Source organism: Rattus norvegicus, chromosome 1, assembly GCF_036323735.1.
Source record: "Rattus norvegicus strain BN/NHsdMcwi chromosome 1, GRCr8, whole genome shotgun sequence".
NCBI lineage: Eukaryota > Metazoa > Chordata > Mammalia > Rodentia > Muridae > Rattus > Rattus norvegicus.
This window is the reverse complement of record NC_086019.1, coordinates 97270038-97289493: the sequence shown is the minus strand read 5'-3', so window position 1 is coordinate 97289493 and position 19456 is coordinate 97270038. Positions and strand designations below refer to the sequence as shown.

The window sequence follows — 19456 nt, the reverse complement described above, 5'->3', positions numbered from 1 at the left end:
GTATTTTAGAGTTAATTGGTCTTCGTTGTAGATTATAGTGATGTGTCTTGAGGGTCTGGAGAGATAGCCCAGCAGGAAAGGGCACTGGCTGCTCTTCCAGAGGACTCAGGTTGGATTCTCAGCACCCCAGTGATGGCTCACAACCATCTGTAACTCCAGTTTCAGAGGACCCAGTGTTCTCTTCCGGCCTTTTTGGGCAATAGTTATTCATGTGGTACATAGACATATATGCAGGCAAAACATCCACACACATAAAATAAAAGCACAAAATTTAATAAATAAAAACATCTCAAGGAATAATCAAGAGCTCTGTTCTTTGAGCTCATCCAGGATTGATTAAAGAGTGAATTATTCTTACATTTGTACTGTTAGTGCCCTTTTCGGTCTTTAGCTGCTTAGCATTTAACTGTTTGGAGTAAAACTTTTCGGATATTAGCTGCAGGTCAGTTTCCCAGATATGTCTTAACACGTAGGATGAAGGGAGAGCCCTAGCCAGCCCGTACAGAGGACACGCACTCCGGCTATGTCCTTTCCAAGCCGTAAGCCTACACTGGGCAGGTCTGTAGCTATTCTAACTTACTCTCCAGCCACAAAGTCCCTGTTACTTGCTGTTCCTCCTGGCCACTCATGGTCCATCTCCTCTCATGGCGCCCCCTCTGTCTTCTTTCTTCTTCTCTTCCTCCTCCTCCTTCTTGCACAGGCTCTAGCCTTTTATTGACCAGTTAAACTGGGGAGCGGGGAGGATCTGCTTGTTGGGGGCAACCACATCCTGAGTAACCAGTATTTCTTAGCATTGGAAAGCAGTACTCCACACACAAGCAGCAGCAGACCAACCCACTACATTAACACTGTTTGTGTTAATGTATTTTCTTCTTGTTTTAAAATCTAGTCCTTTTTTTCCCAGAGACAAAAGGATCTGTCCTGACCGGCACCACATTAATCCAGAAATGGACATCCCAAGGAAATTATCCAATGAAACTCTACCAGTGTTTGGGCACATTAGGGTAAGTTCTAGTATATTTTGTCTACTGGTTAACAGTGTTAACAATTATTTGCATGAACACGTTTTGTTTTAATTTTTATTAGTTTTATTGAGAGTTTTATATGTGCTTTGATCATATTCATCTTGCTCCTCCACCTCCCCAGCTCCAACCACCTACCCACCTGACTTGGATGGCACGAAGCTGTCGAGTCCAGTCTGTGCAGCCCACATGTGTTTAGACGTGTGGCTTTCTACTGAGTGTGCTGGATCTGCCAGGGGCTGTGCTCTTAGAGAAAACAAAGTGTTTTTAAAGCATCAGAAAAAATTAAGCACTGTCTATTGTGTTAGCTTCTGAGGGCTGCTGTAACAAAGCACTTATTTGGTGACCCACACAAGAGCGCTGTTCTCACAATTTTACACCCAGCATGGGCAAGACTTCCGGCCTATGCAGGACAGTCTAGTCCTTGGCTCTGTTGTCTCTCCCAGCCCCTGCTGCCTTCACCTAGCCCCAGGAACCTTCCAGCTTGACATGCCTTGGTTTGGAATTATATCTCCTTTAGTCTGCTCCTTTCTTCAAGTAGGCTTCTCCTCTTCTCTCTTTTTCCCTATTAAAATTAAAAGTGCTTGTCACTGTGTGGAAGGCCCACCCATTAGTCTAAAGCTGTCCCTCCTAGAACATTTGTTTTATTCAGAAATACTACCTACTACATGCTCACATGTACTTTAAATGGTCTGCCATTTAAGGATTTCTCTGATGTAAAGCAAAATTGCATGTATCCTCATGTGGAGACACTTAATGGTATTTGCAAAGACTCCTTTTTTTTCCAAATAAAGTCATGCTTACAGTGACTTTGGGTGTTAAAATACATTTAAAATTTTTATGTATATTTGTGTTGCGTGTGTGAATCCATCTGTATGAGACACAGAAAAAAAGCCGAGGTTTGCACATAGAGGTTAAATGGACAGCTTTTGCCTTTGTTGAGGCAGGGGTGCTCTTATTTCTGTCTTGCTGGCTCCAGGCTAGCTAGCACCAGTGCTCCTGTTCACCTCCACCTTGTTCTGAGTGCACACCACCACATGTGACTTCTTAACATAGAGTTGGGCTCTCACTTGGGCCTTCAGACTTCGAGGGCAAGTGCTTTTACACACTGGGCATCTTGTTGACCCAGCCTTACTGGTCACCATATGTATGTACCTTTTGAGGGGCCACCATCCCAATCTAATGTAGTTCCATTTTTGACAGGCTCTCTCTTTAACTTCTAACTTTGCCAACTCATTTTTAAGTTTTCCTAATTCAGATTTATGTTAATATTTTCTGAGGAACAGTGCTGAAGAGTGACTCTAGAGCCCCTTGAACATGCTTCCCTTTAGTGTTGAATATGTATAAGTAATAATCCTTCCAACGATTGTTTTATCAGATAAGGTCTCTGTGTGGCTCTAGTTAGCCAGGAGCTTCTTGCTGGCCAGCATCCATAGTGGCGGGAGGTTTCATGCAGGCTGCTATGGGAGAATTGTTATCAGCAGTCCTAGTTATGGAATGTTCTTTAGTTATAAAGAAGAATAAAGTTCTGTGGAGATGTCATAGTAAGTGAATTAAGCCAATCTCAAAAAGGGAAATATATATTTCTCCTATTGATTTTATATAGTCATATAAAATTATGGGTGTATACATTAAATGAAAATACAGGCCTGGAGAGATGGTTCAGAGGTTAAAAGCACTGACTGCTCTTCCAGAGGTCCTGAGTTCAGTTCCCAGCAACCACAACCATCTGTAATGGGATCTGGTGCCCCCTTCTGGTGTGTCTGAAGCCAGCGACAGTGTACTCACATACATAAAAAATAAATATTTTTAAAAAAAGAAAGTAGAAGTGGAATTGTCTAGGGTAACAAAGAGGATAAACATGAGGTAGGAGATCCAGAAAGGGGTGGGTGGGGAATTGGGATATATGTGAGGTAATATGTTGAACATACTCACTTTTACAAAAACTTTAAAACACACAGGCAGTTTTAAAATACATTATATATTTTAATAATTTCAATTACAAAGTGAACAAAGGAGCACATCACTAAAAGTTTTTTATTATGTGTATGCATGTGAGTGCACAGGTCAGAGGTCAAAGGTCATTCTCTCTATCCCTTCTGTGGGCTCTAAAATCCAAGGATCCAACTCAGGCCAGCAGGGCTATGAGCAAGTACCTCCACCAGCTGAGCCATCTTTTTGGCACCAAATGAAGTTTTTGAAAAATGGAATTTTCGGGGTTGGGGATTTAGCTCAGTGGTAGAGTGCTTGCCTAGGAAGCGCAAGGCCCTGGGTTCGGTCCCCAGCTCCGAAAAAAAAGAACCCCCCCCCCAAAAAAAAACAAAAAAAAAGAAAAATGGAATTTTCTCTAAAATATCCTGTGTTAAGTTTAAAGTGAGACATGATTATTTGTGCATATAGTTTTTCTCTTGTTTTGGTCCAGTGTTTAGCCTGCTTCCTGCTTATTCTTCTGTCTTTCATGCATACCTTGGGTTCCTAGTGTACTTGCTGATTTCTGCAGCCTCAATAGCATGGGTTTTATTTCATTGTCTTCTACATGTGTTCATTGTGTTCATTTCAGATAATACCTTTTTACATTTCAAATGCAACCAATTATTTTGGCCGTATAATTGATAAACATGTGGATCTTTATGAAACTCTCAATGCAGAAATGAATGAATATTTTAAGGATCCCAGTAATAAAACAGCTGCTGAAAAGGTGGAAAATTTGGGGTTGTATGGATTAGAAGAAAAAACACTTTTCCAGAGGTAAATTGTCTGTACTCTCTCTACAGTTGTGAAACGTGAGTAATTTATGTCAGATGCTTATCCTCACCTCTGTCTGTTATGTGAATGTGTGGACCTTGAGCCTGGTCACTTCCCAGGAAGGTGGTGTTTATACACTGCACTGAAAACTTCCTGTACAGATGTGCTTAGGACATCCTGCTAGCTCCTGAGCACAGAGTACAGTGGCCATATTACTCCAACTAGTTATTGGTCTATCACTGTGCAGCACACTCCTTGCAACTCATTGAATTTCCCTCAGATTCCTATAAAAGAGGCACTGCTTTCATTTTACAGAAAAGCTTGCAGAGCCATGGCCTGGTTGAGTAAGTTGTCTAAGGCCAGCTCAGTGGTTGGCACAGTGAGTGTCCAGCACCCCACCCATGTGCTGATTTGCACCCACCTTTCTGAATGCACATGGCCTGCACTCTTAGCCTCCTCTCAGGGCCCAGAGTCTCTCCTGGGTTAACTGTTGTTACAGTATCAGGCACAGGGTTTGTTCTGATCAGAAGTGCTGTCTGCGCTATGGTTGTGTGTGCTGTAGACAGTCTGTCGGTTAAGGTCTCCTCTGCTGTAGAGCAGTACTGCAGTGTAGCGGAATAAGGAGGCTTTCTCTTTGGATTCCCTGATGTCCCTGCTGTTCTTTAGGGTTCAGGTGTTGGAAGCGAGCCAGAAGGAAGACACCTGGGGTTTGGGGAGTGTCCTGGTGAAATTCATAGATGAAGGCAGGACCAAGCTCATCACAAGAGACCAGCTGCTGCTGCTCCCAGAGAAGTTTCACACTCTGCCCCCTCAGGCTGTGGAGTTCATTGTTTGTAGGGTTAAACCAGCTGACAGTGAAATTGAATGGAACCCAAAGGTGGGTTACTGTAGCTTCTTATGTTTTATTGACTTAGGCAGTATATTTAAAACCCAGAACATACAAAGAATTGCTACATAGTTTGAATTTCTATATGTAGAGGGATTTTTATTTTTAACATGGAGTCTCACTATGTTGCCCAGGATAATCTTGGACTCCTAGATTCAAACAGTCCTCTGGGTCATCCTTGTAAGTAGCTGGGACTATAGCTCCTAGTGTTTATTAGAGTCTTAAATTCAAACCTTTGCCTCACAATTTTAGGTCACTAAAAGCATGATTTCCTGAGGTCCTTTTCTGAGAGGAAAATGTGCCACTGTACCACACTAGAGGCACCAAGGGCTTCTGGCATTGTAGCCTTAGTCGTTAGTGTTCTGTCTTGGAATGGACTCCAACTGAAAAAGAAGACAATGAGTACCTGGGCAAATAAGGGCACAGGTTATGAACTTTCCCTGGAGAGGCCAGATGATTCTGTCAGGACTGGGGGCATGGATTGAGAGAGAGGGAGAGGGAGAGGGGGAGAGAGAGAGAGACAGACAGACAGACAGACAGACAGACAGACAGAGAAACAGGTGGGGTGGGGGGTAGGGATGCATACCAGAACAAGTCACAAAGATACAGGAGATGACAAGAATGTTGTCAGTCAGTTAGGGTGCCACCAGCAGAGAAAAATGCCTGTTCCATGCAATGTAACACTGAGTCCATGGCAGTCTAAGACAGGTTTGGGGCTGATGGACAGTCCCACTTATTGCCAAAGCGATGATGAGTTCTGTTTATGATAATGCATCTGATTCTGGAAAGTTAAGTGTATGCTGGTTAATGGGAGATGAGATCAGCCATTATGATGCAAATTGAAAACTGGTTGTGTTTTAAACAAGACTAAAAACTACTGAGGCAGTGAGTCAGTGTAGATTTAGATGCAACTGTGATGTTCTAAGTTTAGTCAACGTTAGCTTTTTCCACCTGGAAATCTTCCTCATTCATTCTAATAAGAACTGACTGACCATGCTGAGTTCTGCACCCATCAGGAAGAAGGACATAGTTCTTGTCCTTTGTGAAACCTTTGGTCTGTAAAGATGGCTTGACCAAGAGTCTTCACTGAAGGAAGTCTGTAGAAATGGGAGGTTCTAGTTAGGGTTACAATTGCTGTGATGAAACACCATGACCAAAAGCAAGTTCTGGAAGAAAGGATTTATTTGACTCAACTTTCACACTGTAGTCCATCACTGAAGGGAGTAGAGCAGGAGCCTGGAGGCAGAGGCCATGGAGGAATGCTGTTTGCTGGCTTGCTTCCCCTGGCTTGCTCAGCCTGCTTTCTTATAGAACCCAGGACCAGGCCCAGGGATGGCCCCTCCCACCATGGGGCTGAGCCTCCCTCATCAGTCCTAATTTATCAATCTGAATTTTAAAAATGCCATATGGCCAGATCTCAATGGAGGCATTTTCTCAATTTCCTTTCAGATAACTTGTCTTGTGTCAAACTGATATAAAACTAGACAGCACATGGGACAAGCTCTCCTCTCCTGTGAGTTGTTCCCAATTCACTAACTGTTCCAGAGGGCATTGAAACCATCTCATAACAAGGGCCAACTCTCTCCTGTCCTGCTTTATAGGGATTCAAATAGCGTGAGAAATAACTCAGTCAGGTCTTGTCTGATGTGGCCCTTCCTGAGAGGAAAGTGGTAACATGCTGAAGGCTGATAGAGGTACAGCACTACAGGTCCAAAGGCACTGACCACCTCCTATTGTCTGTCAGAGCTCACATGAGGGCTTGGGCAGGTCCTGTCCCATGGCACACCTGCTCTGTTAAACTCTGCTTCACCTCTGATAAGAAAGGAGGCTGACCTCCCTGAGCTGTTATGAGAAGCAGGTGCAATATGTAGGATGCTATGTACCATATGTACCATACGGTACCGTATGTCATGTGTAAGGTAAGATGCTTGCCTAAAACCTCAGTTGAATAACAAAGGAGCCTTTTTTTTTCAGGTTACTAGATACATTCATCATAAAATTATTGGGAAAATGCATGAGGCCAAGGTGGTATTCGCTTTGGGAAATACCCTTTGGATTGATCCAATGGTAAGTGTCTGGGTTTTCTTTAAAAGAACTCTGCTTGGGTGGCCCCCAGGATGATGCAGAGGATTCCAATTTGTTGTTAGGAATGGGGGTTCATTTAAGGTGCTGTCATAGGGGAGATGTTTCTCATGTTATTTGGGTCATGGGTTTGGTATGGATTTTGTTTTTGTCTGGTGAGATATTTTTTTCGTGGCAACAGTGCATGTGGGCCTTGTGTGTACTACACATCTGTACCATAACTTAAGTTTATGAACCTTTCCTTACCACATGTGGCATTCTCCAATATTTACAGTGGCGCTTCATTTTACCCTTTGAATTATAAGTCGCAGATCATTACATGGGTTTCTGAGCCTGCTGCCCCACCCTATTTGAGAAGTCACAGGTCAGAGTCTGTGGCTGGAGTGATTGCCTTCCCTAGTTCCTAAAGCCCTGGGGCATACAGGGCAACCACGAGTGAGGAGTCCAGCCCTTGGCACTTAGAGCTGTTCCTATGTTCACCGCTTCTTCCCTGTTGCTTCAGTGTACATTTGTTGAGCCCCCACTATGTGCTAAGGCCATACTGTACCCTTGAGTCCCACATGTGGGGTAAAAAGATCCTATGTTGCCAAAGTGGAAAAGAAAGTGTGGTCCAGTGGCATGTGGCTCGGAGGCCGGTATGTCTTTGCCAACACTTTCTGTTTGCACCTCATGACTTCTTCACAGCTCTGCTGCGTCAGACAAACCTTACTTATTCTGATTACTTAAAATATTATAAGAAATTCAGTTCCCATCTGTTGAAAATAAATTTCATAAGGTTGGGAAAGCTCTACCACATTAAAGCGGGGAGGTCTAGAGTAGTGTTGTCAGAGTTAGGATTATAGTTGTTCTGTGTAGAACATGGTTTTGTGGGGTTTTGTTTTTTTAATAACAATCAGAATAAGAAGCAAAAATGAAGGGCTGGAGGGTGTCCCAGTGGTGAAGGGGACCGAGGCTCTTCTGGAGGGTTGTATTCCCACCACCTAAATGGTAGCTCACAGCAGTCTCATGCTCTCTTCTGCCTCTGTGTGTACCAGGCACATATATGATGCACAAACATACATGTAAGCAAAGCATCCATACACATAAAAATAAATGTTTCTAAGGAGGGAACAAAAACGAAAAACCTACTTGAGAACATGTTTCCACAGCTGTACAGTGACTGCCAGTGTCTGCTGACACACTGAAGGGGAGCAGCACCCAGCTTGTCTTCCCAGAGCAATCCCCGCTCACTCTGAGTGAAGGTAGATTCTTCTGTGTATCCCTCAGTTGGAATGTCCGTTCAGCAGGCCAGCCTGTCCCCATCTCTGTCCTCCCACAGATGGGAGCCACCTGACCTGTGTCCACACCTTTCTACACAGGAATCCCACTGTCGTGGCTTTTTATACAAGTCTTCCTTAAATTGCATAACTTGAAATGCTTTGGTTGGAGAAAACACATGTAGAGAAAAGGGTGTAGAACACAGGACTTGGAGCCTTGGCATGATGAGTTCTTTCAAGGCACATGAGAAATCTGAGCCTTGTCAAGGAGGCCAAAGCAAAGGAAGAAGGAAGAAAGCACAAAGGGTTTGTGTCCGGTTGCCTCACGGCCTCTGAGATTGCTGTCCACTGAGGTATCCCCGCAGTTCTGCCCCGAAGCATGGGGTGGGCCTTGAGAGGATTCTGCCATCAGCTCAGTGTTAAATATCCAGCTGCTACAGGAAGTCCTTGCGTACTGAGACACGTATCCAAGCATCTAGGAAAACGAGGCTGTGAGCGTGCTCATGACCCAGCCAAGACCCAGAATGTGACTCTTACAAATGTCACCTTTTTCTCCCCCTTTTGTTGAAGGTGCATGTTACAAAACTTTCAAATTTAAAAACTTCTGTCATTGATTATAATGTTCGAGCTGAAATTTTGTCCATGGGAATGGGTATTGATAATTCAGAACATGTAGAACAACTGAAAAAACTACACAAAGAAGCTAAGCTGCCAGCCTTTGTGGACCTTCCAAGCCAGACTTCGTAAGTGCATTTCTGTCTTCCTTTGGAAAAGCTCTTTGGTTTTACAAAACACAACAAGGGTTAAGTTCGAGGAATCTCCATGTTTTAACACACAGCTTTGAGAGCTTTCAGAGCTCAGGGTTGTCCTACACGCAACTTACTCTCTAGTGTTGCCGGAGTGACAGAAGCAAGCCCCAGGCATATCATTTTAAGTGTTTCTTTTACAGAAAGGACTTTTGTTGACATCTTGTTTGCAGGTAACGCAGTGTGCGGTTTGATGGTTCACTCACTCGGGTATACTCAAAGTATACTGGGGACACCAGGGAAGACAGAGATGGGGCTCCCAGGCTGTGCAGTTCGTTTGAGTGGAAAACACATATGCTTTTCTGCTCCATTTTTGGCTACATGACCACACACTGAGCATACAGTTCACTTATAGTGTGTATGGAGCTGTCGTCTAAGTATGCACTCTTCGTGTCCCTTCTGAGCACGTCCCCCAGCTCATCTTGTCTGCTGCTGGTGAAGGAGGTTCCCACCTACCCTCCTTGCACATCTGCTGCTGTGCTTCCCAGTGGCTTCTGGAGTGGAAGTGAGCTGTGCTCCCTGACTGCCGTTCAGCTTTTCTTCATGAGTGTACATTGCAGGAAGTGAGGGGTCTCATCACGAGGCTTTCACACATGCACATGGTGCTTGTTGACCATGTCTCCATTGCCTCTGTTGCTTCTGCCCCTGTTTCTCACCCTTCTCCTTCCCCCCAGGTACTCTGACATCTTTCTTAAAAATCTAGATTCAAAAAAAAAAAATCTAGATTCCATATGTGAAAGTAAAGGTGTGCAGTGTTTGTCTGGGTCTGGCTTACTTTACTTAATACAGTTATTTCCAGTTCTATTTTCCGGTAAGTGGCATGATTCCCAGTTTTACAGATGAGAAAAAACCCACTCTGTGTATTCTCCATATCTTCTGTGTCCTATTGATAGGCAGCCGTTGGTTGCATGGTTTGGCTGCTGTTCAAGTGTCACACAGATGCAGCCACTGACCAGTTCTCATATTGGCTATCACCAGCCTAAATGCCCTTGTGGACTTGCTAGATGCCTCAAGGAGAGGGTGCTGCCACCAAGCCTCATGACCTTAATTTGATCCACAGAACTCATATAGAAGGAGAAAATCAACTCCTGAAAGTTGTCCTCTGATCTCCACATGTGTGCTAGAGATGCCAGTGGTCCCCACAACATATAGAATTTAATAGATGTAAATATTCCCAATAGAGCACCTATTTTGATATGGACCCATTTTTACTTTTTAACTTTTTGATTTTATGTGAATTTCACATCATGCACCCCAATCCCACTCATCTCCCCATCCCATTGTGTCTGCCCTCTGTCCTTGCAACATCTCAAAAACAAAATAAAAATAAAAACGCAAAACATAAAAAAGAAATGTCATCATGGAAGCTGGTGTGTCACGGTATGTCCCACAGTACACCCTTTGGTCCACGCATCTTCACTTGCACATGTTCACTGCAGTGAGTCACTGGTCTGCCTTCTGCTGCACCATCAATACTGGACCCTCACTGGAGCTCCTCTCAGCGATGCAGCTGACGAAGGGCAGGGCCATCTTTCATCTTTCCCCTCACTCATGACCCAGGCCAGCTTTCAGGGGTTAAAGATGGAGCAATCTTAAAAACAGTGAAGTGCTCGGAGAAGTATTAATCCCACTGTTGAAGACTAAGACCACTACTATAAATTTGAAACAAACTTTAATTAAATACTGGCCAGGATGATGGACTTTGGCTAGATCCATTCTGAGATTTTCTGAAAATGGAGGTGAATTGCATTTTGCAGAAACTTATAAAGGTATACCCATAAGGCAAAGTGTTTCCTATCCAGTCTGTTGTAGAAGTTCTTAACCACAATCTGGGGTTTTACCCCACCTTTGACCATTTAGTTCCCAGATAAAAGATAAAAGATACACCCAACCTTCATTCTTTACAACACGCCTTAAACAGCACTAGAGCTGGCAGACGTCTGTCCTCTATGCTATTAGAATCCACTTTCCTATCCATAACTTCGAGTTATTGCTTGTTCTGTTTCATTTTACTTGCCAGGAGGAATGTGCAAGTCAGTGCTATGGGGGTGAGGGAGGAGCTGGCTGGAGAGAGAGCTCCACAGTTAAAAGTGCCTGCTGTTCTTACGTAGGACCTAAGTTCAGTTCTGAGCACCTGTGACCTGACTTCCATAGTGACTGCACATTTTAGATGCTGACCATAGGATCTACATCCTCCCCTGATTTGTGGTCTTTTTTTTTTAAACTAATTGTCATTCTGACAGGGTAAAATGGACCCTCAAAGCAGTTTTAATTGGCCACTTGTGTTTCTTCTTTTGAGGACTGTCTAGTCAGTTTATCAATTCATTTATTGACCAGATAATTTTACTGTTTGTGTTTAAATTTTGCAATACTTTATACGTCCTGTCTGATATGTAGTTGGCAACAACCTTTCTCCATTTCTGTAGTCTTTCTTTCTTTTTTTTTTTTAACAGACTTAATTCATTTATTTTTCTTGTATAAAAACCCTTATGTGGTAGCCACAGCTGGAGCCTGGGTCCTCTGAACAGAGACTCTGGTGTGGGTTTTCACAAGATGGTCAGTGAATTCCTGATAAGGAGACTTGGTGAACACAGTCTCTTTCCAGAGGTCAGGGGTCAGGTAGCTGTAGGTCTTGGAGATGGCATCAAAGGTGGCCTTGGCAAAGTTGTCCAGGGTGGCAGTGCAGCCCCTGGCTGAAGTGTAGCAGTCATCTATACCGGCCATCATCAGTAGCTTCTTGGGCACAGGAGCAGAGACAATGCCAGTGCCTCTGGGGGCAGGGATGAGATGAACCAGCACAGAGCCACAGCGGCCTGTCACCTTGCATGGCACAGTGTGGGGCTTGCCAATCTTGTTCCCCCAGTAGCCTCTCTGCACTGGGACGATCGATCGAAAGCTTGGCCAGGATGATGGCCCCTCGAATGGCAGTGGCTACCTCCTTGGAGCACTTAACACCAAGACCAACGTGGCCATTGTAGTCCCCAATAGCGACAAAGGCCTTGAACCTGGTCCGCTGGCCAGCCCGAATCTGCTTCTGCACTGGCATGATTTTCAGAACTTCATCCTTTAGAGATGCACCCAGGAAAAAGTCAATAATCTCAGACTCCTTAATGGGCAGGGAGAACAGGTAGATCTCCTCCAAGGACTTGATCTTCATGTCCTTAACCAGGCGGCCCAGCTTGGTGACGGGGATCCACTCCTTGTCTTCAGCTTTACCTGCACGAGCCCCGCGGCCTCAACCGCGGCCACGGCCTCGGCCACGACCCGACCACGGCCCCTAAGGCCACTGCCGCTGCCGAATCCTCCGAGGAAGCCGCCTCGGCCTCCTAATCCTGGGCCCCCGGGTCCTCCGGGCCCTCCCGCTGCACCAGCGTCATCCGCCATTTGGTGTTTTCCCGAAGAAGAAGAAGCTTCTGTAGTCTTTCTATTCACTCTAGTGATTGTGTCCTTTGCTGTACCGTGATTCAATGTCATAATCTCCTTTGTCAATTCTTGGAATAATTCGCTGTGCTCTGGAGCCCTGGCCATGGTGTGAGGACCCACTTGACTCCGGGTTCACTGTCATGCTTCCGCTGTGACTTTGGAAGGTTATTAAATTACAGGTGAATGGAGAGGTGGCCAAAGAGTCTGGCAAAGATAAAATAGTTTATAATGTGAAATGATTTTAGCTTTTTGTTAAAGCAAATTAAATATTTGTGGAATAATGAGGATACTAGTGGTTTTCCTCATACTTCAAGGAAACAAATGTTCCTATTACTAGAAGGTATTACTTAGCAGTGAAGATGCCATTACTGTTGGGATTGAATCCTAACCCTGGGCAGAGCTGTGCACAGCCAAGGTCAGGGCAGAGAGAGATGCAGAGCCTTTGAGGTATAGGATGAAGTCTGGAAAGAGACTCCTATTACATAGATAGCACTTAGATTTCCAAGTTTGGGAGATTCTGATAGAGGGTGGGAGGAGAAAGCCTTTGAGAAGAATTCAGGAGCCAGGCAAGTCTAGGACATTTGAGTCACAGTAGATGGAGCATGAGTGGGCAGGTTTGGTATCTCTGCCTGTGTAATTGGTTTAGAAGGGAAAGCAGCATGTGGGAATGAGATGAGATGGGTGAGCAGTGGGAATGACCCCTGGGGGGGGAGGAGGTGGAGGAGGAGGAAGAGGAAGTGGTGGTGATGGTGATGGTGGTGGTGGTTCTGGCAGATGAGGGGTCACAGGATTGAGGGGCTGACAGGGATGGGGATTCTAAGATGCAGTAACAGAAAAAGTTGATGCTGTGGGAAAGAAGAGATGTTTGAGTGGGGGAAGCCCATTAGAGAAAAGGCCCAGAGTTTGCTCTGGGACCTGGTAAGTTTTAAGGTCACTGAAAGGACAAGCTGTATTGAGGATGAGGAAACAGCTAAGAGAAAGGCCTGGCCTGGCCTGGCCTGGTGGAGTGAGGTTGAAGATGGCATATAAGGAGGAAGGGGCAGACCATGGTGGATGGACGTGCTCATATCCAGGGAGGTGAGTGCTTTGGCAGAGGCAGTGATGGAGGCCCTCTGCCAGTTCCCGGACTGTGGGCTAGATTGATATAAACAGATCGGAAGCCTCCAGAGACTTTAAAGATGTCTGTATGTGTCACGCAGGTGTCAGCTCAAGTTCTCTGTAAAAGCCCGTGCACGGTGAACTGCATTGCCATCCATTATCGTGGGAACTAGGGAGCAGGGCTGCAAGGAAGTGGTGTCCTGGTACCAACCGTTTTTTTTCAAACTACATAACTGCTGTGCTGGTTGTCTTTGTCAGTTTGACACAAATCTAGACATATCTGGAAGAGAGAGCCTGGATTAAGAAAATGCTTCCATAAAATAGGCTGTAGACAAGCCTGTAGGGCATTTTCTTAGAGATTGATGGGGAGGGAGGACCAGTTCTCTGTGGGTGTTGGCACTCCTGAGCTGGTCCTCGGTTGTAGAAGAAAACAAGCTGAAAACCCAAGCGAAGCAAGCCAGTGAGCAGCACCTCTCTATGGCCTCTGCATTGACTCTTGCTTCCAGGTTCCTGCCCTGCCTGAGTTCCTGGCCTGGCCCCCTTCACTGATGGGCTGTGATGTGGAACTGTCAACTGAAATAACCTTTCCCTCTCCAATTGCTCTTGGTGGTGGTGGTCTAGCACAGCAATAGAAACCCTGACTAAGAACTGATTGTCTACTTAAAGAGCCAAAAGATTAGTGATACATATTTTTTTTTTGAGATAATGTCTATACACAGTCCTGGCTGTCCTAGAACTTACTGTATAGAGTAGGCTGTTTTGAACTCAAGACATCTGCTTGCCTCTGCCTTCCAAGAGTTGGAATTAATGGTGTGTGCCATCACTCCAGGCTGCAGTGTATGTGTGTGTGTCCATGCGCGTTCGCATGTAATTTTTTTTAAAGAGGTGGTCACATAAAAGAGGTAATCTCTAATTAACTAATAGGCAAAAGTGAAAGAGCACTGCACTGGATTTAGTAGATTTCTGTGCATAAAGATATAAATGGTTTTTTTTTTCAAGCCACTTTTTTTTTTTTGGTTCTTTTTTTTTTTTTCGGAGCTGGGGACCGAACCCAGGGCCTGCGCTTCCTAGGCAAGCCCTCTACCACTGAGCTAAATCCCCAACCCCTTCAAGCCACATTTTACTCTTACCTCTAGACCTTCCTGCCTCACTGACCTCAGAACTGGAGAGCCATCTCCCTGCCCCTACCCCACTAATACTTATTTTTTATGAAACCAATATTTCTAGAAGTTGACCCAAACTAGTAATAATAGACTCTGGGAAAGACTCGCAAGGAGACAGGTGGGGAGGACAAGAAACTGACCCGGTGCCTGGGCTCTTCTCTCTTTTGTGAGTGGGGAAGCTGCATGTGTTCCTCTCCCCAGTTCAGGGAGCTTGAAGGGAAGGCCAGCTGAGCCTTTGAGAGAGCGCCTTTCTCTGATCAGGTGCACCTCTACTCCCTACCCGCTACCCCATCTCTCTCCCCTCCCGCTGTGCTTGGTTGCAGCAAGAGCACACTAAGCAAAGCCTACACTCTCACTGTCTGTAGCCCACACAGACTCCAGGTAGGTCTGACTGCAGGATGACAAGCACCTGAGTTGTTTAATGTCTGTACCCTCTTTTGCCAGAGTCCTCAAGTCCATTTAACCTCTGCCTCTTATGTTTAGGATACCCACAACAGTAGAAGGCACCATGTGTTTGCAGGGCACTCAGCGAGGAGACAGAGGTACAGAAAGAGGAGCTGGTTCCCAGGTGGACCCAGACAACCAAAAGCCTGGTTAGTACCTGTATTTAAAGGAAGCCTAACCTCAAGTTGTGACTTTCCCATATTTAGACTTCCCCTTCTACTGAGGTATTGAACACAGCACAGCCCACACCGACAACACTGAACTGTGTGCTGGCTACCAGGGACTTTTCCTCAGTGTGGCTGTCTCTGTGGGAAGGGTTTAACCAGTGAAGGGAACATCCACACTTAAATCTACTGGCCAGAAGTGTGCAGAACCTCCCCAGTGAGCCAGCTCTTCCTCCTCCTTCCGCTGAGTCAGAAGCATGTCATACACTGCAGCGCCTTCCAGTCTGTAGCACTGCAGCCAGTGATGTTAGGTTATATTCTGCAATCTGAATTACTGGCGCTTAGTTTGTGCCAAGGGTTTATTGAGAACACTAAGGTTGTTTCTCAGTAGATGCTAGTGTGATTAAAACTGTTTACCATTTTCTTTTGCATCGCTGTGAATCACACCTAGAGCCTTGTCTTATGTTCTGATGTCTGCCTGTTCTGGAAGCCTGCAGGCTAAGGGCAGAGGAAGCCTGGCTGCCTGCACACCACACAGCAGTGCAGCACGGCTGCCCCCAGAGCAGCTGCACTTTCCTGCCGAGTTCCATTCGACAGTTTATTGTAGTTTACATTATTGTGCCAGTTTCCTAAATGGTGTGCATTTCAGCTTCTTCTAACTATTATTCACTACTAGATACCTGAGTTTTAATGAAATTTGTTTTCTTCCTGTTTGTATTTTGAGACAGAATCTCTCTACTATATCTCTGGGTGTCCTGGAACTCACTGTATAAACCTGGCTGGCCTCCAGTTCACAAAATAGCCTGCCTCTGCCTCTTCAGCACTGGAATTAAAGATGTACACCGCGATAGCCAGCCAAGACTATACTCTTACCATAATTCTGTGTCTGTGTGTGCGCGCGCGCGCGTGTGTGTGCGTGTGTGTGTGTGTGTGTGTGTGTGTGTGTGTGTGTGTGTGTGGTATTTAAATAATCTGGAAATTTTAACATTGATTTTGCGTAGGAGTTTTATCTGAAGACATTGGCCATGAGACCATTAGCAAAGCTACACAGCCACATGTGAGAAGGTATGTGCTTCTGCTGCTGGGCACCTCTCCCAGCCTGTGGCTGCTGCTGGGCAGCTTCCCCCCAACCTCCACCTGCGGCTGCATGCTCATAAGTACAAAACCCTTTTCTTTCCTTCTAGCTTTCACCCACAAATAAAGTGGTTCCAAAAGGATGACCACATCATCTTAAAGATAAAAATAAGGAATGTCAAAGACTATAAGTGTAAATTCTTTACAGATAGAGTCATTTTCAGGTAGGTTTGTGTGTATCTGATAAAGTAAAATTGAAATCACATACAACATTTTAGATGACTGACTATTTTTACTGAAAACCTAGTGCCTGGGTAGGAGACAAGTTTTACTTGGCTGATATGGAACTGCAAGGTGACATAAGGAAAGATGACTGCAAATGCATAATTAAGGATGATGAGCCTCTAATCACACTTGCAAAAGAGAAACGGGCATGCTGGTGTGGCCTCCTCAAGCAGAGGGTGAGTTGGTGTGTTTGTGGCTGGCTGTTGCTGACCATGAGCACCATGCACTTACACACCTGCGTCCACTCTTGTGTTGCACAGAATCCTAATGTGGCTTTTGACTTTGACCACTGGGAGGAGTGTGAAGAGGACAGCCCTTTCTCCAAGGGTGAGATGGGCTTCTCGGGTGAGGGCAGGGCGGTGCGGGGAGATTGGGTAGACACAAGCTGTGTTCAGGGAGTCTACCTTTGTGGAAATAGGCTACTAACAAAAGTCCCTAAACACTAGGGTTGACCTTGGTGCTAAATGTTCTAATATGAGTGCGTACTGACCCTTGTAATGAGCATGCGTCTTCAACTATTTAAGTGCAGGATGGAACCCATAGCTGTATATATGATAGGAAAGCACTATACCATTGAGCTACACCATCAGTTCCGTAATACACCTTCTAAACCCTTTTACGATATCCTTCCTTAGAACTATTTGGTTAAATAATTTGCAAGAAAACCAGAGCTAGACCCATGGGACATTTGCTACACTAACCAAAACAATGGTCCTGGGTAATTAGCCTGTACTAAACTGTTTTCAATAATACCAACTCTTCTAGTCGTAAGTTCTAAAACCCTGTCCTGCAAAGCGGCAGCACTGGCTGAAAGCAGCAGCTCCTCTTCAGACATGACTGACGGGAGTGAGAGCGAATGAGGCCGTGCATGGACCAACGCCAGCGAGAAGACAGACAACTGCACACACAGTCACGGCCAACCCTTTTCACCTGGAGAGTGACTTGTCACTGTCATTGTGTGGCACTGCCATGGATGATGATGAGAAGTTCTTAATTGATTTAAAGTGGGTAGACAAGCCAAGTGATAGGTTATGATGAGATTGTCAAAGGAGAGTCCACAATCAGGGACACAGAAAGTTAGGGACATTTTTAATTCTAGCCCTCAGGAGATTGAGGCAGGAGGATTACAAGTTTGAGGGCAGCCAGGACTATATAGGGAGGTTCTGTTTCCAAAAATGTGTTTTCCATCAAAGGTCCTGTGTAACCCAAGTGTATGCAGTGTGTCCTCTCACTGACTCTCTTAGCTCATCCTGACTACTGATCGTAGAGACGGAGAGCAAACCCTAACACTAGGTAGTAGATTGATCTTGTAAGGAGTTAGTCTACTCAATTGCCGTGTAGACCCGTGTGTGGCACTGCTTAAAACTTGTCTCTCACGCAGAAACTGGAGAGTCTGTCTTACACTTTTACACCCAGCCGGACTTGCCAGCCCCTTTCACCACAGGACCTAAATGCCCAACTGCGCCATACAAAAACTCCCTAAATTTTCCTGGCTTTGACAGCTACTAAGAGATACAAATTGACTTCTTTTCCCCAAAGGCAAGATAGATTTGCCTCAGCTCAGTGGAACCCTGGGCAGAACTTTCTTTCAGAAATGCTTATAGGACTTACTAACCTTCAGACTCCCCGGATGTGGTGAGTCCTGAGAACACTAATGGCAAATCTGAATGAATGCAGCTGTAACACCCCGGTTTGGGGACAGGGTGTGTGGTTATCGTTTAAATGTCACTGACACAGTTGGGAAGGTGAGTGTGGGAACTTCACAACCCAGTGTCTTAGCATCTCCGCATCAGTGTCCCTCAAGTGAGAAGGGACATGGATGGAGCCGCACTGTTGAGGGACGGACTCCCCTAAGCATATCCTATGCTCTCCATATCAGAAAGTACCGATATTCAGAGATGCGCCCATGCCTGTCATTCCAGCATATGAGAGGTGGAGACAGGAGGACCAAGAAGTGTCAGGCCAGCCTGGGCTACATAAGAACTAGTGTCAAAACCTGAAGAAAAAAGAAAAAGAAACAGAGATGTCAAGAGTTCTGTAACCCCAAGAGTTAGCCGTTGCACAGGCGAGGAGGCAACGTCTCCTGGCTTTCTGTGCCAGAGGGCTGGGCCCACACTGGTTCTTGGTTTTCTTATCTGTAAAATAAGACCTGAGCACATTCAGCCCACGAGAGTCCAGGGTGTTGTGGGGTGGGCACCTGGCTTTCACAGTGACTGTGAGGGGGTCAGACCTGTGCCAGGAGTCAGAGACTGCCTAGCCTGGGCCGCTACCAGGAAGACATCCTTTTTGCTGCTATGACTCTTGGGTTGGTAGTCCCATATCAGAGGGCCATAATGCAAAGTGGTTCTTGACAAAGCAGAAAGCATGGTGTCTTGCTGGAACATTTCAACTGTGAGACTGGTCCATTTGTACAGATGCAGGTCCACCCAGGTGGTGGAGGGCTGTGGTGACACTGAACACTGAGTTGAGTGCAAGTGGCAGACTGTCTCAGAAGACCCAGCGAAATGGGACACAGCTCTGTTTACATCATTTTTTTTCAGGTGGTCAGATTTTCCAATACTTAACCCTCTGAGCAAAATCTTGTAGCACATGGGAGGCTATGCTGACAGTCAGCTATTGCCTTCTGTATTATACTAAACTCTACTGATTGAGGTACACTTCTGAAATATGACATGGAAATACTTGAAGAGTTAGTGCTCTAGAATTGCTCCCATATGATATGAGCATCTTTGTGGTGGATTATCAATAAAGCTCCAGTGTAATGTTGGTCACAGGTTTTTGTTCTGCATCGAATGCAAAGGAACATTCACACTTCTAGAAAGTAAAATGCCAGCAAAGGCAGTGAGTTGGTTGTGCGTGATGCTGACCCCAGCGGAGTTGCCTTGAACAGTTGCAGGGGCCACAGACCAGCTGTGCACAACACAGGGTAAAAACTGGGAGTGGCGGCACTGTGCGGAGGAAGAGCAGCAGGAAAGCAAGTTTAAACCTGCCAGTGAACTGTGAGCAGC

At 45.4% G+C, this 19456-nt stretch overlaps 1 protein-coding gene and 1 pseudogene across 8 annotated transcripts in view; one reads left to right on the top strand and one right to left on the bottom strand.

Annotated features, from left to right (window-relative positions):
* Nucleotides 1-19214, top strand: part of Tdrd12 (tudor domain containing 12) — a 72358-nt gene extending 53144 nt beyond the window's left edge. For all 8 annotated transcript variants that reach the window (XM_017590063.3, XM_063277999.1, XM_039100861.2 and 5 more), the window contains 11 exons: nucleotides 905-1004; nucleotides 3583-3770; nucleotides 4434-4644; nucleotides 6628-6720; nucleotides 8562-8734; nucleotides 14965-15074; nucleotides 16091-16154; nucleotides 16274-16387; nucleotides 16471-16624; nucleotides 16709-16775; nucleotides 17214-19214. In XM_017590063.3, the coding sequence (XP_017445552.1) occupies nucleotides 905-1004; nucleotides 3583-3770; nucleotides 4434-4644; nucleotides 6628-6720; nucleotides 8562-8734; nucleotides 14965-15074; nucleotides 16091-16154; nucleotides 16274-16387; nucleotides 16471-16624; nucleotides 16709-16775; nucleotides 17214-17308 (1369 nt within the window). In that variant the 3' untranslated portion in view covers nucleotides 17309-19214. The remainder of the gene's footprint in view (nucleotides 1-904; nucleotides 1005-3582; nucleotides 3771-4433; nucleotides 4645-6627; nucleotides 6721-8561; nucleotides 8735-14964; nucleotides 15075-16090; nucleotides 16155-16273; nucleotides 16388-16470; nucleotides 16625-16708; nucleotides 16776-17213) is intronic.
* On the bottom strand, nucleotides 11226-12196 carry LOC108349436 (40S ribosomal protein S2 pseudogene; annotated as a pseudogene).
* Nucleotides 19215-19456: the final 242 nt, after the last annotated feature.